The 24425-nt window shown below is 45.9% G+C and overlaps 1 protein-coding gene across 2 annotated transcripts in view; it reads left to right on the forward strand.

The window, feature by feature from the left end:
• The window catches only part of LOC129386005 (chymotrypsinogen B-like), a 717527-nt gene extending 700469 nt beyond the window's left edge, over window positions 1–17058 (forward strand). The window contains exons 9-10 of one of the 2 annotated variants that reach the window (XM_055073200.2): window positions 3792–3916; window positions 16829–17058. In XM_055073200.2, coding sequence (XP_054929175.1) covers window positions 3792–3916; window positions 16829–17026 — 323 coding nt within the window. In that variant the 3' untranslated portion in view covers window positions 17027–17058. The remainder of the gene's footprint in view (window positions 1–3791; window positions 3917–16828) is intronic. The other variant, XM_055073201.2, reaches the window with a different exon arrangement.
• Window positions 17059–24425: the final 7367 nt, after the last annotated feature.

The raw sequence follows: 24425 nt of genomic DNA on the forward strand, positions 1-24425 counted from the left end.
ATCCAGTGGTAGAAGTGGAGGTCGGGGTTATAGGGAGGATCTGGATCGTCGTCAGGAACCAGGAGTGCAGGATTTATTTACATATTTATATTAAAACAAGAGATGCATTCGACAGTCTAGCGTGACTCCCAAATGGAACACGCAAGACGAAGCATACAGCACACGAGCACGAAGATCCAAACACACTGCTTCTTGAGCACGAGCACCCTGCTCACGAGCACACCACTAGCAGCCGACAAACTGCCGCTTAAAAAGCCTCTGTCCTCTCTAGATCCCCAGGGGAGGGAAAACTCCTGTAGAACCTTAGTCCAATCGGACCATCCACAGTCGTTGGGGCGTAGTTGACCCGCCTTTTGAGAAGGAGGGCTCACACGCTCACATACGCACTTTGTATTCCCAGAACCCGAGTTGAGTGGGTCCTCGTAGCCAGGTGGTCCCGCTTGCCCAAGCCGGCGCCTCTTAATTCCAGAGCTGGCTTTCTCCGGTAGTCGCCACGACTGTCAGCAGACTGTGACGAATCCTGAGACCCGAGGAAAAACGTACCACAAATCACCCTTTTGTTGGAGAGTTCTTCTTGCTACAAAGAGACCATGAAGACCCGGAAAATCAACCAACAATACACGGGCCGCCAAACGTGGCCAGCTCTGCTGCCGTCGCCGATTCTCCAAACCAGGCGCATGGTCGGTTAGCGCTGTCGTCTTCGCCGGTTCTCTGAAGCGCGCCACCACCACGGGTCGATCGAAGCACCTGCAGTGGGCTGAGATAGCTTTGCAGAGCAGCACTTCTGCAGGCCGATCGTAACACCATCACGCCTTGGGTTGGCTAGCGAATTTAAAGAACCCTTCAAGACGGCTGGCGCGATGGAGCCTAAGGCTTCAAGAATATGATATTACTGTAACCTTGAAGTCCGGACGAAAACAATCTGATGCCGATTGTCTATCACGCGCCCCCTTTGACTCGGTGCCGCAAGATAACGAGGATGACGGCGCCTTCCTTGGCATATTAAGCGCGCGAGACTTCGCTGAACAGCAACGAGCAGACCTGGAGTTGAAAAACGTCGTCGAGTATTTCGAAGGGCACACGGACGTTGTCCCTAGGGAATTTAGGCGAGGATTGTCTTTCTTCTCGCTTCAAAACAACCCACTCGTAAAGAAGGAACTTCTCACAAGTCCGCGCCAACTACATTCTTGTAGTCCCGTCAGGGCTGCGCCGAGAAGTACTGCACTCCCTACATGACGATCCGACCGCTGCACATTTCGGATTCTCCCGGGCACTATTGAGAATACAGGAAACGTAATACCGGCCATGCCTGGCCGCCGACGTCGCCCATTACGTCAAGACATGCCGAGCCTGTCAGCGACGCAAGACGCCGCCGACAAGGCCAGCAGGATTACTAAAGCCGATTGAACCTCCTTGACAACCATTTCAGCAGATCGGGATGGATTTGTTGGGACCCTTTCCAACGGTAACAACTGGAAATAAGTGGATCGCCGTGGCAACGCACTACCTCACACGCTTCGCTGAAACGAAAGCTCTTCCGAAAGGTAGCGCAGCCGAAGTGGTGAAATTCTTTATCGAGATCACCCTGCTGCGACATGGCGCCCGAGAAGTCCTTATCACCGACACAGGAAAGGCCTTTACAACGGAGCTCACCCAAGCCATTCTGCAGTACACTCAGACAAGCCACAGGAGGACAAGTGGCTAGCACCCACAGACGAATGGTCTTACGGAGCGCCTGGATAAGACCCTCGCCGACATGCTAGCAATGTACGACGACGTCGAACACAAGACATCGGATGCCGTTCAGCCGTACGTAACCTTCGCTTACAACAAGGCGGTGCAAGAAACAACACAGATCACGCCGTTTAAGCTAGTTTACGGCAGGAACCCGACGACGACGCTCGACGCCATGATGCTGCACGTCACCGACGAAGAGAATCTTGACGTCGCTACCTATCTCCAGCCCGCCGAAGCGCGACAGCTCACCCCTCATAATCAAGAACCAGCAGCGTACCGACAGCCGACACTACAACATCCAACGATGTTACTTCGAGTACAAGCCCGGCGACCGTGTTTGGGTTTGGACCCCGAGTAGCGGACGAGGACTCGGTGAGAAACTATTGCGACGCTATTTCGGACCCTACAAGATCGTCCGACGTATTGGGGAACTGGACTATGAGGTTGTGCCAGACGGCATTTGGCATTCACAGCGACGCCGCGCACGATCTGAAGTGGTCCACGTGGTGCGTCTTAAGCCCTTTTACGCACGCTGACGAATTTCCTTATTTTTTTCCCCATTTGCTACGGGGGTTTTTGTATATTACTTTCGTTTGTTTGCAGCATCTGGTCGATCCTTTTTTTTAAAGGGGAGTATTGACAGTTTTACTGTTCATCTTTTCCGGGTGACCGCTTGTCACCGCCTAACAAATGTTATCGCACAGCGCAGGGCGTGCCTGCACGGAGCGGAAGTTTCTGGAATGTTAACGATCGTCTCATCCGCTGTCTGTCACCGAAACTTCTGTAATCTGATTGCATGCATGTGCGACGCGAATAGTTCCGAACTTTGTGGCAGACACACGGGTCCCGGCGATTACTCTGGAACATTCGACGACTGTTGTATAAATCAGGACAACATTCATTTGGGCTAGATGGTGCATACTTGAGTTAGGAAGAAACAGCGCCAACTAAGACGATCACAAGTAGGGAGAGCGACACAGGATTGGCGCTTGTCCTGTGTCGTTCTCCCCACTTGTAATCGTCTTAGTTGGCGCTGTTCCTTCCTAATTCATGATGTATAAAAGCCGACTTGCTTGACCCGCGGATCATATTTTCTACGATCGCCGACTGTGTTCGCCACTATCGTTGCGCTTTAAGTGTAACTTGCTTTTGAAGGCACAAGTTCTCCCAATAAAGATTTAGTATTGCCATTCACAGTTCTGCTACTCTGTTCGTCCCCGTCACTACCACGTGAGAATATGCACTAGCTGCCAGAGCACCACGCAGCCCGTCCCCCCTTCCTCCGATTCCCTCACGACCTGTCGTGCGACGGAAGACATTGCGTTTGCTTTCCGCTTTCTGGCTTCTCATAAGTGAGCCGCGATTGTCGGCTTCGCTGGCGTGCCTCGCATATACATACTCGCACGTACAGCGCCTGACGCGCGGCAACGGTGTTATCGCCGTTGGACTTCATGCGGAACATCACAGCGACAGCAAGATAGCGCCTGGAGTGTTGAGGTATCGCAAAAAAGGCAAGTCTAGTCAAGGCTAGCCGGCACAGGCTCACCGTAAGACCGATCTGTTAGGCGCACACGCTGTATCACGGTTACCGGGAGCGCACTTAACCGAGAAGTCGCGGGTACAGAGGTCCTATGCAAGCCACTTATTGCGGACCTGCGAGCATCTGACGCGGCGAAGAGGCGCTCAGCGAAAGATAGCTTGGGTGAAGAGGCCCCCCGGGGTCCGCCACTGGGAGACCGGCCAGTGTGCCTCCCGTGACACAGTGACTCAACGCCGGCATGGAGATGCACGATTTGCGCGGGAATGCATCTGCGGTGCGCTACCCGTGTCGTCCGTGTTCCCACTGGGGCGGCGGTTCCCCGGGGTTGAGCTTAGCACCACGACTGAGCTGGGGAATGAAGCGCAGGTGCGCACCTCAGTCCCCATATTCGTCAGAACACAATCAACAGGATGCTCCTCCTATCTTCTTGCTTTCATTTGTTCACATGGATGTGATGTTAGCGTATTACTCTGTACATAGCTCAAAGGCTCTCGCTGATTTCTTCACATTGCAGGCGCGGCCACCATGTTTGCCGACATCTTGACCTTGCAGCGAACATCATCTTGCCGACTCCGCCTTGGTGACGCCAGTTTCGATAGCAGAGTTTCTTTTTGCGGTATGGGGACGGCCATTTGCAAGGTGAATCAGTTTGAACGTTCAAACCTCAGTAGTACGGCTGAACAAAATTTACCTCTATTCTCAATCTTGCTATCACACAGTTAGTTTTAATACTTATTGTTTGGTACTAAGCAGTTAACCATTTCAAGCTATATACATATGCATATGTACTTGCATGTGCCTCTACAAATATACGTAACTGTCTTCCCGAATCGTTAAACAATGTGTTTTGTTTTTATGTAAACAAGGCGTTGGGCATCATTTGTGCCGGCCTCCTTTTAGACTATTTTTCAGAAAAGAAATAAAGAAAGAAAACGATATTTATAGGGGGTTATAAGCAAACGTTCCTTATCAAGTAACGATAGTACCCACCATTGATGGCGCTTAGTATGTATGTCCCCGCGGCACGTCAGCTCGGGCCAACGATCGATACGTATTGGCAGTTCCTGCCCAACGGTGGCTTAAGGTTGACAACGTGTTTCCAATATGGGATGTGCCATTCTCATCGGTTTCGCAACGATGCGTGAACAGCGTGAATCGAATATAGGCTGGACCACTGTGATAGAGGTCCAACACTGGCTCTTTTTGCACCTACAACCAACAATATTAGCACTGCCATCTAGAAAGGTAGCAATTATTGGACCGACATTCAGGGGGATTTGCCAAGCATGGTTAATAAGCTGGCTTTCTCGGAACAACACAGGGCTTAAAATAAGCAAATTTGTTCTTCCTGGGTCATTCGACGCCAACTGTCTCAACCTTGGCGTTCGACCTTCAGCGAGTTCTTTGAAAATTGAGGACTATCTATTTAAATCAAAGAATCTTTCTGTAAAACATTTTTGCGAAAAACAAATTTTCAGCAACGCTAGCAACATGTGAAGTTATTTAGAGAGCTCGAAAGTATGAGTCGTAAAACGCATTGTCGAAAAATTCCGTCTTCTTAAATTAGGCGAGCACACGATTTTCCCTTGAGAATGAAGACAGGTTTTTCACTTAAAAAAGATGTCGATCTTTGCGTTCCCGTGAGTTTTTTATACGGTACTAAATATGCAAAATTTGATGCATATTTGGAATTTTTTCGCATAAAGAAAACTTTTACCAAAAGGTTATACGTCATAGTAACTAATTGCCAGCAAGTTGTACTCTAAGTGAAAAATAATTTGGGAGAAATATAGCGTGAAATGCCCTGTAGAGCTGGCGACAAAGTTGCAAAAAGTTAGTTTTAGCCTATGTTTAGCCGTAAATTTAGCATTGAAGTGATCGGTGTAAAAATACGCTAAATAGTGTATTTATTATAAACATTCATTATCTACAAACTGAGAAACTTTTATCAAATAACTTTTTGTTTTAAGCAAGAAAAAACATTTTTGAATTTGTGTTATACCGGTCTCTGCGCTTGCACGTGTTTCCCCTTCGTAGGAAAGCGTCCTAGCGGTAAGTAGAACTTGCGCGGACGCGAAATTTCCTGAGTCGATGGAGGAACGTCTAGACAAGATAATCAGCTCTTCATGTTTTTACTTGAAGGCTTTATTAAAAATTATTAGCCTAGCCAATAAAAAACGCGAGCCCCAATAGAGCGCATTTAACCGGATGTCGCCGTACAGCGACGGCCTGCATAGCGTCGTCACGCGGCATCGGAAACTTACGCCGGTGAGTACAGAGTGCAGTTACGTACAAGAAGATTTAGAAATGGGTTGAAACTTTGTGAATAAGAAAACAATCTGTTGCTTTATTACGGCCAATATGTAGCAAATATCAGCCATCACAATCGTGTTTTAGCGACCATGTTGGCAATGATGTTAGAGGACTGATGTCGACTCGTCATTAAATGTTTTGGCATGCTTAAGTTCAAACTACTGCATTTAATAAGATGATGGAAAGAAATAAATACGTTTAGTTGCTCGCCCTCTTTGTGTTTCTTGTTGTTAAAGGGACCCTGAAACAATTTTGACGATTTTCTACAAACGTACTGAGTCGTTAGAGTAGGTCCTTCTGATCATTAATTGACGCATCTAAGTGCTCCGCGTAAAGCGTGTAATTTATTATAGGGTTTTCAAAGTGCACATCGCTGCCGATCGCAGCACACTGCGCGGCGGAATTTTTAGCCGCCCCTACCCATATGACGTCGTGGGGCTAGCTATCCGATTGGCTGACCAGGGGGCGTGATCGATAATTTTTCCAGCTTTATGGTAAACAAATGATGTTCGTAATAGTTGGAATGTTATTTAATTTGTTTTTATAAAAAGAAAATAACATAAAGGGAATGCACAAGAAAAAATCTTCAGTACACTTAAGCCCTTCCGGCCCACAGCAAGTGTCGTCTGCTTGTGTTACAACGTGCTCCGTCTTTTACGAGAGCTCCGCCGTCAGTGTCAGTCTGTCTGTTCGCGAGCGCTATCATTCGACTTTTTTGCGTTGTGGACTGCAAACGTAGCGACTGGCAATATGTCAAGCTGCGACATCGTGTCCCTCTGCAAGCCAGTAGACGAGCGGGCTGGCTGCAGCGCATCGGACTGCCGCTATCCGAACGGGCGCCAGGATTTGCGCGATTGCGGCCGTCACTTTACCCCGGAAGATTACTAACGCAATTGCGTTTCGCGAGCCCGGTATTAGGGTAAACGCAAGCGCAAGAGGACATGACCTGGCCGTGTCCCCTTGCGTGTCGTCTAATGGGATGAACAGAAGCGCAAATGTGATTGGTCTGCACGGTGTAGCCACCTGGAGGCATAGAGCTCAGCCAGACACAGTAGCAGTAAGAAAATGTATTCTTCTTTGCTGCTGGTGTACATTTTTCGCAGGAGTGTAATCGTTAACACGTTGTTTTTGTAAATGTTTAAAATGTCTTACACTTGGTAAGACCAATATTAGCTCGTTTTTGGCTAGTTAAGCTCTGCGCCACGGGTGACGGCAGCCGACCGTGGAGACCGATCAGGCAGCTTACGTACGTCTACGCTAAAGTTCCTTCATCAGCACAATGCGTTGGCGGGCTAGTTGGTGCGAATCCATGAATACTTTGTTTAGCGCAAAACAACAGACGCAAGAAAGACGAAAGGGCCTGTCCTGTCGTCTTTCTTGTGTCTGTTGTTTTGTGCTAAACAAAGTATTCCTTCATCAGCTTGAGTTTATGCCTCCACCGACCCGCCGCAACGTTCATCCAGTGTGTGGTTACCGGAATACCAGACACGTTCGGTGCTGGGACAGAATGCGCGCAACGCACGCTGCTTCGGTAGCTCTCGCTTGGGGTTGAAGGCCAAATGGCCAGCGGAGAGGTTTCGCGAGGGCGGGGGCGGGCTCCAAAACAAGCGGAACTGGATGATGTGACGTCACATCGCGACGCAGAACTAGTGAAGGCGGAGCTTAGCGCCGATCGCTGGGCGAACGAGTTGAGGAGGGAAATCACGGCTGGGGAGGAGGGTAACTTGTAATTTCTTGTAGCTCCATTAATACGTAACGCTTCACTGAAATTGTGGTGCGAATGTTCTACTTAAACTGTACCCTACGCGTCTACAAAATTTGTCCGAACCGTTTCAGGGGCCCTTTAAATATTAAATTCAGACCGAATGAGGCAGTCCGCTGACCTCTATAAAGCGCAGGATTTAACATCCAGTCTGCGATACTGAAGAAAAAGTGGGAATGCTTGTTCGAGCTATCGACTGTAAAAAGGTTGCGCCTCGAATCAGCGGTTCTGCAGCTCGCCGGAGCAGATGGGCGCGAAGTTTGCACTTGCATTGTTACGAACCGCCGGAAATATGTGCTGCCGATGGGCGTCGAAACAAAACCTACGAAATGTCTGTAGCAATTTTAATGAAGCAGATGCGCTCCTGTTTTTTTTTTTTTTCCGTGGCATGTTGAAGAAGACGACGAAGACCCACGCCGTGATTGCTTGAGTGTATATGTTGCTGACTGACACTCACACTCACAGACCCAAACAGAACTTTCAAGCTTACTCAAAGTCCGATTTTTTCGCGAACAAAATGTGCTGCGCAAAAGACACCGACGGAAAAATCCTATCTCACTTTTCAGAGAACAAGAGTAGCAGCTAGTTGGGGGCTATGACAATGTTGACATTTGGGGTACCCGTCCCAGTGCTCCTTTGCGAAAAACAGCACGTGACTTCCGCCACATTCTCTCCAATACGTTCGTGCTGGTCGGGGCCTCTCTTGGGTCTCCTACCTCCATGTCGGATGCAATAAACGTGTGCGAAATCAATGGCATGCATTTTTATTCCCGTGTTCCGACATATGAAAGAATGAGTGCGACCACTCTAAACACGCATATACAAAAAAGGCTATTAAGAACAACCGCAAGAAGAATATCTGATGCCCTTCTTATTCTATAACGCAAAAGTGGCACAGTCAGAACTGAAGTCTAGGGTTTGACGAAAACTCGTCTGGCGAGGAAAGGGCATGGGCGGATCTGGATGAGTATTTCCACGCTTCAGCATATTTAGTCTGAGTTCTCTGGCAGATATCACCAATAATGCTTCTGATGTCTTGCTAGAGCCACTATAGAAATACATTGTAGCTGTAGGTACCGGAAATATTTGCACTCGAAATCTCCCTTCTTTTATTTAACGCAATTATTCTGGCCTTTTAATGCCTAAGAGACGTCATTCTTACCTTATTCAGAACATTGCTGCAAGAAGACCACCAGGGGAAGTGCAAGCATTGAAACATACTAGGGGTTGTGTCAAAAAATATAATGCATCTGAGGAGCATAGGTGCGCGTTTTAGGATTATAGCCGCAACCTTTATACAGTCGATAACTCGAACGAGCCTTCCCATTTTTTTCTTCAGTTATCGCAGACTGGATGTTAAATCCCGCACTTCACAAAGGTCAGCGGACTGCTTCATTCGGTCTGAATTTAACATTTAACTACAAGAAAGACAGAGAGGGCGGGCAACTAAACATATTTATTTCTTTCCATTATCTTTTTGAATGCAGTAGTTTGAACTTAAACCCGCCGTGGTTGCTCAGTGGCTATGGTGTTAGGCTGGTGAGCACAAGGTCGCGGGATCAAATCCCGGCCACGGCGGCCGCATTTCGATGGAGGCGAAATGCGAAAACACCCGTGTACTTAGATTTAGGTGCACGTTAAAGAACCCCAGGTGGTCGAAATTTCCGGAGTCCTCCACTACGGCGTGCCTCATAATCAGAAAGTGGTTTTGGCACGTAAAACCCCATAATTAAAAAAAAAAGTTTGAACTTAAGCATGCCAAAACATTTAATGACGAGTCGACATCACTCTTCTAACATCATAGCCAACATGGTCGCTAAAACACGATTGTGTTGGCTGATATTTGCTACATATTTGCCATAATAAAGCAACAGATTGTTTTCTTATTCACAAAGTTTTCGCCCATTTCTAGATCTTCTTGTACGTAACTGCACTCTGTACTCACCATCGTAAGTTTCCGATGCCGCGTGACGACGCTATGCAGGCCGTCGCTGTACGGCGACATCCGGTTAAATGCGCTCTATTGGGGCTCGCGTTTTTTATTGGCTAGGCTCATAATTTTTAATAAAGCTCTCAAGTAAAAACTTGAGGAGCTGATTATCTTTTCTAGATATTCCTCCATCGACTCAGGAAATTTTGCGTCCGCGCAAGTTCTACTTACCGCTAGGACGCTTTCCTACGAAGGGGAAACACGTGCAAGCGCAGAGACCGGTATAACACAAATTCAAAAATGTTTTTTCTTGCTTAAAACAAAAAGTTATTTGATAAATGTTTCTCAGTTTGTATACAGTTTCTGATAAATACACTATTTAGCGTATTTTTACCCCGACCACCTCAATGCTAAATTTACGACCAAACATAGGCTAAAACTAACTTTTCGGCAAATTTGTCGTCAGCAGTACAGACGATTTCACGTTATATTAGTCCCAAATAATTTTTCACTTACAATAAAACTTGCTGGCAATCAGTTAATATGAACTATCACCTCTCGGTAAAAGAAAGTTATCTTCCTGCGAAAAAATTCCCAATATGCACCAAATTTTGCAAATTTAGTGCCGTATATAAAACTCACGGAAACGTAAAGATCGACAACACCTTTTTTTTTTTAAGTAGGAAGCCAGCTTCATTCTCAAGAGAAAATCGTGTGCTCGCCTAATTTAAGAGAGAACTTTTTGACAATGCATTTTACAACTCATACTTTTGAGCTTTCTAAAAAAAACTTCACATGTTCGTAGCGTTGCTGGAAATTTTGTTTGCAATGATATTTTACAGAAAGATTTCTTGCTTTAAATAGATCGTCCTAAATTTTTCTCAGAGAAATCGCTGATGGTCGAGCGCCAACGCTGGGACAGTTGGCGTCGAATGACCCTCCTAATTTTTTAAATATATTTTTGTACGACTTCCTCAGTTTGACTGACGTCTAAAAAAGTCAATATCAACTCACCATTTGGGTTTCATTTCTTAAACCACAATGTGATTAGGCGCGTCGTAGTCGGGGGGGGGGGGGGGGGGGGCGGAAGGGGCCTAGTTCCAAAAGGACTTCTTCTTGGGCAAGTTGGTGCTTAGATTTCCTAGGTATACTTTGTGGCGCAAAATACATTTCTGGAAAAGGGACAGAAGAAAGGGAGACAGTGATTGCTGTCTGATTGTGTCAGCGATACATCTATCGTATTATATTCCGCAGAAATGTGCTTCATACAAAGTACGTTATCATGACCACGCTGTTCTGTCACACCTTGGCTTCCTGCGCATGAGCGGAGGTTGTATTTTCTTCTATACGTTTGTTCAGGCTGTCATTAAACTTCACTGTCTCCCTTTCTTCTGTCCCTTTTCCAGAAATGTATTTTGCGCCACAAAGTATACCTAGGAAAGGGGCCTCGTATTTATCCTAACCATGTTCGTGGTTTTTCAACGTGAACCGCAGGCATGGTACACGGGTGTTTTTGCACTTCGTCCTCAGCGAAATGCGCGCCCCCCTCCCCCCCTAGAGAGAAAAGCCCATGCACAACAAGGCCAGCAGGGAAAGCCGGATATCGGGATATGAAGCAGCAGCTAGCTTTAGCTGCTGCTTTAGTGATCGTGTCCGGGAACATGAGTTTTTGATAAGAAACAATGCTATTGCGCATTTGCCTGCGCATTGTGTATTTTGCATGTGCGCTCCGCGGTGTTTGGGGATCAAGATTTTGTGGAGATCGAGAATTTCACTGCCACAGAGCTGATGGAACCGTTTTATACTGCCTCGAGATGGAGCGCATATGTATTAATGAAACTTCTATTTTTTGTTCAGCCGCGCAGAAAGGTTCATGCATGGCATGTAGCGGCGACGTAATCATCATGCTCCTGTTCCAATAAATTTAGAGATTTATATATTTATATATATATATATATATATATATATATATATATATCCCCATCCGCTGCCAGGTTTTGCGAATGGTGGCGCTGGCAAACACTCCCAGAGTTCTAGTAGTAAAACAAATAGCCCGGAGAATAGATGGGAAAATGGCGCCGTGGTAGCTCAACTGGTAAGAGCATCGCACGCGTAATGCGAAGACGTGGGTTCCTCTCCCACTTGCGGCCAGTTGTTTTTTCGTATAATTTCTTTATTTCCTTTAGGCAGTACAAGTATTTCCTCTATGGGTGCCCTTGGTGTCTTGGTTTGTTGGCTTCTTATGATTGTATATATATATATATATATATATATATGTCAGATCAAACTCATATTTAGGTATTGCAATTAGCATGTCCTGTACGCCTGACAAAATAACCGACCGAATGCAGGCCACGTAGTCAATATTACAATGCAAGTTCCTGGTGTCTGTCACTGCAACAAATGTGCGAGCAAATCTTCGCAATACCTAGTTTTAACGTAAACTCTAACGTTAAGCCTTACGCAAAACGAATACTGTTGATGCAGTGAGAATCTAACTTAGGCTAAGTTTTCTTGCACTAGTTCAAATGCCGTGTAAAAGGAAACGTCCTACGTTCAATTCTATTTCACTTCGAAGTTATATAATTGCTTACCTTCTCAACGTGGCCGACACTCCGAGAGTCGGCCCGACGGCTCTAGCTCCAAGAAAGAGGACATACGCTCGGTCCACATGCTACGCTTGACACAATGTGATGCAGTAGCATTATCAGTATTGCAGTGATTCCTGGATCGGCTTTGTTACTGGCCACATAAGTACCCCTGCGAGGACGTATCTCAGATCTGTGTTACAATCAGCCCTTGTACTCATCATCTTTATTACACAGTCCCCAGGATCGGACCAGTTTTGGTTACCCTATCTCGGGATCATGTTTCACGTTTATGTTATCACGTTTACCTAGGTCAAGATATCACCTTTACCTAAGTGAATTAATCATGAGATCATGAGATCATGATCATGAGAAGAAAAATCCTAGAAAAATAAAAAATGGGCTCGATTGCATACGGCAGACATTGTCAGCTCCTAACTGGAGGCTTACCGTTATCTTCGAAAAGGATGGTTTATAATCAGTGCATTTTGCCGCTGCTGTCATATGGGGCATAGACTTGCAGACTTACAAAGAAGCTTGAGAACAAGTTAAGGACCACATAAAAAGCAATGGAACGAAGAATGCTAGTCATAAAGTTAGGAGACAGAAAGAGAGAGGTTTGGATCAGAGAACAAAAGGGTATAGTTGATATTCTAGCTGACATTAAGAGAAAAAAATGGAGCTGGGCAGGTCATATAATGCGCAGGTTAGATAACCGTTGGACCATTACGGTTACAGAATTGGTACCAAGAGAAAGGAAGTGCAGTCGAGGACAGGAGAAGTATAGGTGGGACGATTAAATTACTAAGTTCGCGGGCGCTAGATGGAATCAGTTGGCGCTCGACAGGGGTAATTGGAAATCGCAGGGGGAGGCCTTCGCCCTGCAGTGGACATAGAATCGGATGATGATGATGATGATGATGATTGTGACGATGATGATGAAGTAGACGAAGAAGAAGAAGAAGAAGGAGATGATGATGCTGATGATGATCTTGGGAATCGGCCCAGCTCATTGTTTATTTCCTCCGTTATTGGCCTGGTTTACATTGCGTGAATTCCAACATACTCATATCAAACAACGCAAGCATAAACAAAGGCTTTAAAACTTGCATTTCGCCCAAGACAATTCTTTTGCTGGCTCGCAAACCATATACTCTCTCTTCGACGAGACATGAAAAAAATTGGTATGGAGTCAGCATTATGTTTATTGTGTGCAATATGGGAGTAAAAATATGGGCCTCTTTGCAGTAAAAGAACGCCGCTCAAATAAAGCAAAAATCGTATCTAACATTTGCTACTAAGTCCTCTTAACAACTTGGTAGCAGCCGTAATATACTACAATTCATTTTCGCAGCTGCGGTCGCTTTTGTGTAAGGCAGACAGGTCATTGCTTTAACCAGAGATTAAGTGAGTACACATGGTCGTTGACCATGTGGGCTCACCAATTTTTCTATATGCGTATAACCAACCCTTATATATAGCTTTCATTGATTAAGAGAAAGCATTTGATTCTGTCGAAACGTCAGCAGTCATGGAGGCATTACGGAATCAGGGCGTAGACGAGCCGTATGTAAAAATACTGAAAGATATCTATAGCGGCTTTACAGCCACCGTAGTCCTCCATAAAGAAAGCAACAAAATCCCAATAAAGAAAGGCGTCAGGCAGGGAGATACAGTCTCTACAATGCTATTCACAGCGTGTTTACAAGAGGTATTCAGAGACATGGATTGGGAAGAATTGGGGATAAAAGTTAATGGAGAATACCTTAGTACCTTGCGATTCGCTGATGATATTGCCTTGCTTAGTAACTCAGGGGACCAATTGCAATGCATGCTCACTGACCTGGAGAGGCAAAGCAGAAGGGTGGGCCTAAAAATTAATCTGCAGAAAACTAATCTTTAACAGTCTTGGAAGAGAACAGCAATTTACAATAGGTAGCGAGGCACTGGAAGTGGTAAGGGAATACATCTACGTAGGGCAGGTAGTGACGGCGGATCCGGATCATGAGACGGAAATAATCAGAAGAATAAGAATGGGCTGGGGTGGGTTTGGTAGGCATTCTCACACAATGAATAGCAGATTGCCATTACCTCTTAAAAGAAAAGGGTATAACAGCTGTGCCTTACCAGTACTAACCTACGGGGCAGAAACATGGAGGCTTACGAAAAGGGTTCTACTTAAATTGAGGAGGACACAACGAGCTACGGAAAGAAAAATGATGGGTCTAACGTTAAGGGATAAGAAAAGAGCAGATTGGGTGAGGGAACAAACGCGAGTTAATAACATCTTAGTTGAAATCAAGAAAAAGAAATGGGCATCGGCAGGACATGTAATGAGGAGGGAAGATAACCGATGGTCATTAAGGGTTACGGACTGGATTCCAAGGGAAGGGATGCGTAGCAGGGGGCGGCAGAAAGTTAGGTGGGCGGATGATATTAAGAAGTTTGCAGGGATGACATGGCCACAATTAGTACATGACCGGGGTTGTTGGAGAAGTATGGGAGAGGTCTTTGCCCTGCAGTGGGCGTAACCAGGCTGAAGATGATGATGATGATGATGACATGGTCGTTGAACTAGAAACGCCGTATTATATTAAAATTATTAGACAGGCAATTCTACGATTCACACTATCATACCAAAAATATTCTAATATAATGCAGGGTCAACAGTATTAGAAGATGGGAAGCTGGTTCTGGCGGTTCAAAATACTCACGTGTGGTAATTGAGAACTTCGTAACGGCTGAAAAACACGGAATGTGCAACTTATTTCCGGCAGAACTCGTGAACGTGCAGTGCGGAAACCTCGGCTTTCAGAATCCGCCAACTTCAGCAGGCCCTTCATGTCCTTTTGGAACTCCGGACATGTTTCTAGTGCCATCGATTGCAACAGGTTGTAATTTACCCCACTCCAAGCTGTGCGCGGACCATGCTTGCTGTGGACTAAAGCTTGGTCGATGCTGTGGACTGATGAAAGATGTTTATGGTATAGAGCTACTTACTTGCAGCATTGAGTGCATAGAGGAGTCCTCAAAATCCCCATGCTGTAGCGATGTAGATGTTGTTGCGAAGCGGTGAACTGGGTCTACATCGTAAAACGAAAAAAAAACCCGTGGAAACACACGAGATACCAGATGCAGACACTTCCGTTAGTGACACGTCTCTGTGCCTCACTGTTAAAGATGAATTTCCCTAACACCACAGTTGACTTTAGATAGATAAAAATATTTGCCTCTTGCGAGGGTAGTTTACGCACGCGCCATGTGGCCTGCCAGCAGGTACATATCCCCCATTCGAGTGTCGCTCTTTCACTTCTAAGTCCGGCTAGTCCGGCTGCCTGCTTCATCTCTCGTGGGTTTCCGCTGGTTGTTTATTCGTTTTACGTGCTGTACTTTCGCGGGTGAAATTTTTGGCGTGTAGCTGTGTGTGGCGAATGAGCGCGGGCAAAATTGAGCAATCTTCGGTTCCTCTTTATTGATTTTATTTATTTATTTAATAAATAATTAGATAACTTCTTTTTTAATGTACTTGAAGCGTCCGAAGGCCTTATTCCCGGAGGGGGTAATACATGGTGTTAGCATGAGGCCAGCTTGGAGCAAACAAATTAGTGAGCATACACCAACAAAAATTACCCGCGCACGCCATCCCACAACAGAGCTCGGTACAACACTTCAGTTCGGCATACAGTACAGCAATGAAAAATACCCTAAACTGAGCAGATCTTTCATGCCGTAGAAAATGCGCTCGCCTCTCGCTATTTCATGAAATTTTCCACTTTAACCCTGTATTAAAAAAGCAGCTTCTCACGTAGCCGTTTTATGTTTCATCTCGATCAGACCTTTGCTTTAAAATACGTGTGCCGTCATATAAGATTAATCTTTACAGTCATTCTTTCATTCCTCGAATAAGCACGGAATGGAGCCATCTTCCCACTGCTATCGCCGCCATCACAGACACTACTAACTTCAAGAACGCCATTCAACATGCCTTTGCTTAAATCCGATGTTATTTGCACAAATTGTTTATGTTTACTCCACTCCTTTCTGTATTGCCTCCGGGCCTTGAAAGTAAATAAATAAATAACTTGTTATGGTAGTTGATTCGATTGACTGTTGGCGTACGGAGAAAAATGAGCCGTGAAAGGCATTTGTTCTAAAATTAATTTCCCTCATTTTCCATTGGTGATCCCGTCTTGGAGATGAAAAATGAGGGGACAAAAGGTATGTTTCCTTGTCGACTTTAACCACGCCATAATGAATTCCAGAAAGTGCTTCTAATAGCCTGTTTTTTCTGCGCCTGCCGTGATGGCTAGGACCGGCCAACCGGAGCATCAAGTGGTGAGGCTTAGGACGAGGTGACGAGCGCGATGTTGTGATTGGGCTGAACGAGGCTCCCAGCATGGAGTGCGCAACGTTTTATGGAGGAGCCCCGTTCGTAGACGGAAGCGCAGCACAAGTATTGTGGGGAAAACGGACCACCGGCGGCTGCGGGCTGGTCGGGTATCCTTCTGGATTCAGCCCACGAGACGTAGTTCAAGGACACTTCAGTAGATCATCAACCATAGGCCCAAGTTGGCCTAATAAAGGTTAGATACCGACAGACACGCAGCAAACTCAGCGAAGATACCAAAGAATGTTAACTCTTTCGAAAAAGAATATCTCATTATTGCGTGCAACATCGTCCACTACATCCGAATAGCTCGATATGGTGTCTCAATTAGGTTTGTAACATGCGCACAAGATGCACAAAATGATTCATATTCAGTGACTCACAGGCAGCATTTCTGCTCCTTAGCAACGTAAATGCAACATCGATAAACATACAGCTGCTCTATGAAGCATTAAGAGAAAGTACTAAAGCAAGTGATGTTCGGTATTGTGGCGCGATTGAGGAGTACGTTTTCCAGGCTTTATGTAACCTGTGACGTGACTGCCAGCCAAAATATGTTTGTGATTTGCAGGACGACTCCGCTGCTCCCGTCTTCAGTCGAGGCACGGATGGTCGAGGTTTGCTAGTGGGCATTCTGTCTTACTCTGCGGACTGCTCCTCCAGCTCAGCAGCAAAAGTGTTTACACGTGTGGACATTCACGTGCCATGGTTAAAGGAGAACTTAAGAAGGCATGAGATATATGAGCCTCTTCTTTTGGCGGTCCTGTAAAAATGGTTTCTAAATAAATAGCAAGAAAATAAAAACGGAAAGCCTCTTTTTTTTCATTTTGTTAGCCGTGAAAGCCTGTCTATTATCTATCATGTAGTGCTTATCACAGTGAAGAACTTTCTATTGAATTTCAATACATTGCGCGTGATTGCACTGTCTTTCTAGCAAGTAGTATTAAGGTCGTTGAATTTTGCTCAAGGTTCCAAATGGTCAATGACGAGCTAACAAGTACAGCAAGCTGAAGCATCCTCGTAAGAAAATATTTCGCAATAACCCAATCCCGTGGCCAAGCGTAAGGCAGTAGCAAATAACTGCTACTATCAATAACGCAGCAAAAGCGATGAGCAAAACGAGAACAAGATAAAAGCAGCAGCCCACGTTTCGACAAGTGTGCTTGGCTTTTTCAAGGCCAAGGGCATTTGTCCACTTCCAGCTGCCTTGCAACTGGTCCCTCCAGGTACTTTGTGTGTATTCGTGGGCTTCTACCACGCTGGGAAAAACACTTTTGTGTAGCCCGTATTGTGGCACAGAAAGCTGTATAAAGAGTTTTCATGCTGCTCTACAATTTTTTCAGTGACACTTTTCATCTAACTATAGTAATTCAGAATTTGATTACTTCTTGAGATTAATTATGTAATTAGGCTGCATAAAGAGATAATATGGGTGTCTCCAAGCGACGGCAAACAACATTACCTTGGCTCGGCCCAACTATGTGGCATTTGCACATTTTTAAAGTTTGCTTAAGTTACGTGGGACAACCTTTCCATAAATAAGATTCATTTAAAGAGGAGAGAGAAGGAAATGCGGGTGGGCGAGGCAACGACCGACGGTCTGTTAGCGGCGAGGGTGTAAATTGAAAGGAAGGATGTGCTACTCAACGACGGAGGAGCGAAGCATGGTAGCGCCATTTGTCATCAAGTTGACCTGTCCCTGTAGGGTCCTCCTTTTGTGGATGTGGTCTGAAAAATTAGAGAGCGGGGAGGGATTATCTGCTCCGCAGGAGGTCAGTGAACTTTCGTCTCTCTGAAAAATAGAATAAAAATAGCGGCAGATATTGGTGCTCCTGAAAAATATGAACAACGAAATAAATGAAATGAAGATATGAATGAAGGAAAAGGGGAGTGGGAGGTTGGAATATTATCGAGAAGACAATACCAAAGAAAACTACGCAACCCAATGAAAAATGACTAAGTGCTGTAATCTGTAAAGTTGGGCGAGTTGATGATTAATCATCATACCAGGTTGGTGATGCCCCGCAGAAATCCAACAAAAGGATTCTTGGACTCGGTCCGAAGTTCTCCTTCCAGCCGGCCTTCAGACCACCGGAAAAAGTTGGATTAGCCAAAACCACGCCGCGTCGTGTGACTGAGGAAGAACGTCCACGTTTCATCACAGAGTGTGTGGATGTACTTTCCAGGACCGTAACCTCCGACAGAACACGTAAGGAATGTGATGCACTTTGGCGTGAGGAACGATTTGCGGTTTCCTACTTCTGATAAGGAAAATTGGTTTGTAGTAGTACCTGTAGGTGTTTTCCAAGAAAAGACGATGCGAGCGGTAAAAAGATTTTGTCCGTCTCGTCATTAACGATAGTAAGGTCAGAGATAAACCAGTCACTTTACTGGCAAGCAACCATTTTGAGTAACGTGCCTAGCAGATAAGCGCTTGTGCAGCCTGTACCTCGAATTGTTTTCTTTCTTTTTTTTTGCCAACACGCTTAAGGTTGGTGTTCCGGTCAAAGCCACAGTATTAGAAAAGCACTCGTGGCTGTTAATTGTTTCTTCGTACAAAACCACCTTAAGGCCTTGAAGGTTTCTCATCCGTTTGTTTTACCAAACACTTCTAACCTGGAAGAGGCGATTTCTTAAGTATAAATGTAGAGGATTTGTTTTACAACATTCCCTTTATTAGTCCCTTATTATCGAGTTCAGGCATTGTACAACGGAAGACAACGATAAGATGCAATTTGTCAACAAACGTGGCGTATCCGTTAATGCCTCGCATAAAGGGGTGGAGACATCAAAATTTTTGTTCATTCGTTTGTTGATTCAAACGTTGCGTCATGCTTCAGGGAGCACGATACACACAGCGGGATTCATATATATCCGATAAATAATTTAATAATAGCATTATTATACCGAGCGATTTCGGTTTCGGTTTCTGGGCTCTGCGGGATGCTATGACGTCACAGAGGAGGAAACGCAACATGGCTTGGTCACGTGGGCCACAAAAAATAGTGACGTAAAACTATGCTGCGTCGTCTGCTCGCATCGTCGGCTCGCGCACACGCGTGCTCTGCCAGCAGACGTCAACAACTGGCGATTCGAAGTGCATGCGCGATTATTATAATTATTGCGAAGAGCGACAACAACGGTAAGAAAATATTGCGGGTTGTGAGAGTCAGTGATTCATTCCGAAGCGTCGTAAGCTTTATCTTTGAAGTGAACCGGAAAAGGCCTAGCGACGATATCGGCGGCGCCGAACGATCAGAGGTGGTGAAGCTGCCGTCGGTGCCAGAGTGACCACTCCTCGGTCGCTGATTGGCCGCTTCGCCGTACGGCCGCCGCACAAATGGGTCCCGGGCCCGTCCTCTCTACGGCAAGGAAATCTCGCCGTTCGCGAGCAAAACCGCCGTCGCACGGGGGCCCGCGAACGGCAAACGGTGTGCGGCGAGTTTCCGTGCCGGTAACGTGGACGGGCCCTCAGATCGAGAAAGGCCAAGCGAACGAGAGACCGCTCCGAGCTGCCGAACTATGCCACTATGCGAAGAGAGAAGCGGACAACACGAACGCCGCATATCCTGGTCCCTTTCGGAGTCGGCCGGCTAGTGTTACACTCAAACGTGTAAAGGCCCGTCCGCATGGCAACTCGCCCCACGCAGTTTGCCGTTCGCGGGCCGCCGTGCCGCGTTCGTGTTCACTTCTCTCCTCTTGTGTCCGTGCCTGCACGCCTTACTCTTTCTTTGCATTAAGAAAGGATTTCTATATGCCTGTAGCTCGGTCATAGTGAAGGCTATGCTCGGTCGCTCGGCTCAACAGGCTCCGTAATCGGCATTTCATCGCTGCTCATCATACGTCACGTTTTTGTGCTAGTGTGCTATGACGTCAATATTTTTGTTCCTCATCTTTGACGTAGTAACTGCCGCGCTAGCGATGGGTCTCGACTACGAGAAGGAGTTTTTAAAGACTTTTTGGAGCTGAATTAAAATTAATTTAAAATGTTTGCAGCGTCCAATACCTCGTTCTGGGTGTCCTTGCATACGGAAGCAGCCTACAACATGCTCTTTATAGCCTCAAAATTTGGTGTCCCAACCCCTTTAAACTATTAACCTTCTACCATGATCCCACGTTTCTACTGTCGAATAAGGTTATGTACAGACAAAAGCCAGGTTCGGCCGCCACCCCTTTGCCCTTTTTACACACGGCTTTCTTCCTCAACGAACACTCCCGTACGCTCAAGACGTCTCCGCCTGCGGGCTCACACGGCACGCCAGATTGCCGGCTCCCGGCTCACTGAGTCTCAGGCCGCGCAGAAGATCCGGTACCACAGCCGACATCGGGACGTTCGAGTGCCGCCTGGCTCCGTTGTCCTCCTATGGACACCATGGGGGCTATAACGTAAAACTATTCCAAACTTTCCTATCCAAATTCTGCAATCAGCCTTCCGCGATTGGTCAAAAACTTTTTGGACCATCCCCACTTCCGCCCTCTGTCACGCGATGCGACGAAAACCGTGATAGCTCCCCACCTGATATGACGTACACACACGGATTATGCATGATTTGACAAACAAAAGAAAAATAGTTATTCCTGATTCGAGGTTTTTTCACCATTAGCCCTCGACTATTGGACGTGCTCGCGAAGGTGCGCTGCAGTCACAATAGGATGGTAAGAACTCGAACTAGCCTAAATTGAAGAGGGAACGGAAGCAACTGCTACATAAGAAGCCGATCAATGAGTTAGCGGTAAGAGGGAAAATAGAGGAATTTCGGATCAAGCTACAGAACAGGTATTCGGCTTTAACTCAGAGAGAGGACCTTAGTGTTGAAGCAATGAACGACAATCTTATGGTTAAGGAGGGTGCACCAGAAGTCGGTGGCAATATCGTTATACAGGATACCAGTAAAATATCGCCGGAAACGAAATATCTGATTAATAAATGCCAATGTATGAAATCCTCTAACCCTGCAGCTAAAATAGAACTGGCAGAACTTTCCAAGTTAATAAACAAGCGTAAGAAAGCTGACATAGGGAAGTATAATATGGATAGAATTGAACATGCTCTCAGGAACGGAGGGAGCCTAAAAGCAGTGAAGAAGAAAGTAGGAATACGCAAGAATCAGATGTATGCGCTAAGAGACCAAGCCGGCAATATCATTACTAATATGCATGAGATAGTTCAAGTGGCTGAGGAGTTCTGTAGATATTTATACAGTACCAGTGGCCCCCACGACGATAATGGAAGAGAGAATAGTCTAGAGGATTTTGATATCCCACAAGTAACGCCGGAAGAAGTAAAGAAAGCCTTGGGAGCTATGCAACGGGGGAAGGCAGCTGAGGAGGATCAGGTAACAGCAGATTTGTGGAAGGATGGTGGGCAGATTGTTCTAGAAAAACTGACCACCCTGTATACGCAATGCCTCATAAACTCGAGCGTACCAAAATCTAGGAAGAACGCTAACATAATCCTAATGGACAAGAAAGGGGACGCCAAAGACTTGAACAATTATAGACCGATCAGCTTACTGTCCGTTGCATACAAAGTATTTACTAAGGTAATCGCAAACAGAATCAGGAACACGTTAGATTTCTGTCATCCAAAGGACCAGGCAGGATTCCGTAAAGGCTACTGAACAACAGACCACATTCACACTATAAATCAGCTGATAGAGAAATGTGCGCAATATAGCCAACCCTAATATATAGCTTTCATTGATTACGAGAAAGCGTTTGATTCAGTCGAAACCTCAGCAGTCGTGCAGGCATTACGGAGTCAGGGTGAGATTAGGAAGTTTGCAGGGGCAACTTGGACACAATTAGCACATGACAAGGGTAGTTGGAGAAGTATGGGAGAAGGCTTTGCCCTGCAGGGGGCGTAGTTAGTCTGACGATGATGATGATTTGGCAAAAGATTTAGGGCTGCACCCACTTCACCTGCCTGTCGCGCGACATCACAAAAACTCACCGCGTCAAAGTGATGTCTACACGTTAAAGATGCATTAATATGCCGAACAAAAGTGAATTTCGTTCTGAATAGCCGGAGGCTGCCCCGTTCTGAAAGGAATAAAAGATGGCTGCTGCCGATCACTCATGCACTGGATACTCGCACTTGCCTGAGAGCATGGGTTCCTTTGCGTATAATCGAACTTCTTGCGTGGCCGTGTAACGTTTTCGAGCACTTTCGCTCTGTTTACCACCCCGTTCTGCAAACTTTTCTTTTCTGAGGATCCATTCTGGCGTAATTTTAAGCTTCCGTTGCATGCCGCCGCAATTTTCGACCACCCACATCAAGCTAAGGAAAGGAAAGCGGACCAATCGCAGACGCCGGCACCACCTTCTTCATCCGGTTATCGATTTTCAGTGCAGCGGTTCGGCCCCGTGGAATCCCGCTCCACTTGAGCGTGTTCCTCACCTCTTGTCAGCCAATTAGATAAGGCAAGCCGTTCAGTTTAGGCGATGTTATTCGTTTTTCAAGCAAACAAAAATGACCTCCTATGAACGAGGAGAACGTTTGATTGGTCTGTTCAGACAACCCTGCGGGTGACCGCCCCATGCTTGCGTCGGCGGTTACGCAAGTTTGACGTCAGGAGATTGGAATAAAAACATATTGGAATAGTTTTACGTTATAGGGCCCCATGTCGCCACTTCCGCTTGCCTGCAAAGCTTCTGCCGCGCTGCACGGATCCCTACACGATACAGCGTCAGCTTGGCGATGTCAACTATATACGAGATGACTCCACTGGACTCGCGTGTTCCCACGGACGCTGTGCATGTGTCGCGGCTGAAGGCTTACTTTGCCGCAAATTCACCTCCCTTATAGTTAGCACCGAGACAGCGCCGAGACAGGCGGGGGCTATGTTATGGAGCAACCAAGAGTGGTGCCAGTCAGAAGATTTGACGTGTAGAGGTGGAATAAGTCTTGACAGCCATCTTGCTTATGAAGCGTATCCTGTCTTGTAAATATTGTAAATACATGTTCATATGTGACTTCTGCAACGTAACAATATGTACAGGCTAAAATTGTGCTGCGGAATTTAAGACACTTTTTCTAGCTGAGATTGACAAAGCAATTGATTCAAACCTTAGCGGCCTTGCGGTAAGGGAGTTCCGTTTTGTATATGGCTTTTTTTTATGCTATAGTCGAACATGGTGTTTCGGAAGAGTGGAAGAGGTCTTGAAAGTGTGCAAGGGCGACAACCAAGGAATGAATTTCACTGTTGGGTTGCCAAAGAATGCAACCTACAGTTTTTAGACATGGCGTTAACGAGAACGTCGGACCACGTTTGCTAGTCCTACAACCCACGATCGGGAGAGCCCTTGCTTAGCTACTATTCGGGACACTCAAAAGTCGTAAAAAGCGGCATAGCTTTTTCATGTCTGCGAGTGGCCTTAACTAAGCCTTTGCCCGGACAAGTTTAAGCCAACAAGTTGTCAGGCTAAAGAATGCAGGATACGAGAAACATGGGCTGCGTAGCCGATAAGTGGATTCGTTATCTCCGCAATGGGAAGGAGCGTAATAGAAAAGAGAATGACAGCAAAAAAATTCTGTCAATGCCATATTTACAGAAAATTGCGCATAACCTAAAAAACAGAGGTAGCAGATATGTTGTAGAAGTAGTTTTTTCAGCACCGAACAAACTCGGTAAAATATGTGTCGGAGTGCATCGTAGACTTTAAACAAAAATAAAGCTAAATGGATATAGCTGCACGGTGAAGCATAGGAAAGAGTTTGTCAAGTGCAGGTCGTCGGTTGTATACTGTTTGCCCATATCTTGTAAAAAAGTATATATCGACCAAACGGGTCGGTGTGTAAACGCAAGGCTTAAGGCTTAGAGCACAAAAGGGCACTGAGGAGAAATATTCATTCCCACGTTAGAGGGCGTTGCTCACAATGTGGCTGCTGGCCGCGTTACAATGACACTACAGTTCTATCGCACCATAAGGATCAGCAGACCAGGGAAATAGTGGAAGCTTTTCACATTTACAAGAGAGGTGAGGCTCGTATCAGTCAACCACCTTTTCTTCTGAGGCATCACGTGGTCACCTTTTTGGAACGACACTAGAAAAAAATGTGTAATAAAAATTTGTTAGGGGTGCAACAAATAGGATAGGATTACCCACAATGATAGATAGGTTGGCCATCTTTGACGCCCGAGTAAGCGAGGGCAAATGAATTTGAA

This window comes from Dermacentor andersoni, chromosome 7, assembly GCF_023375885.2.
Source record: "Dermacentor andersoni chromosome 7, qqDerAnde1_hic_scaffold, whole genome shotgun sequence".
Classification (NCBI taxonomy): domain Eukaryota; kingdom Metazoa; phylum Arthropoda; class Arachnida; order Ixodida; family Ixodidae; genus Dermacentor; species Dermacentor andersoni.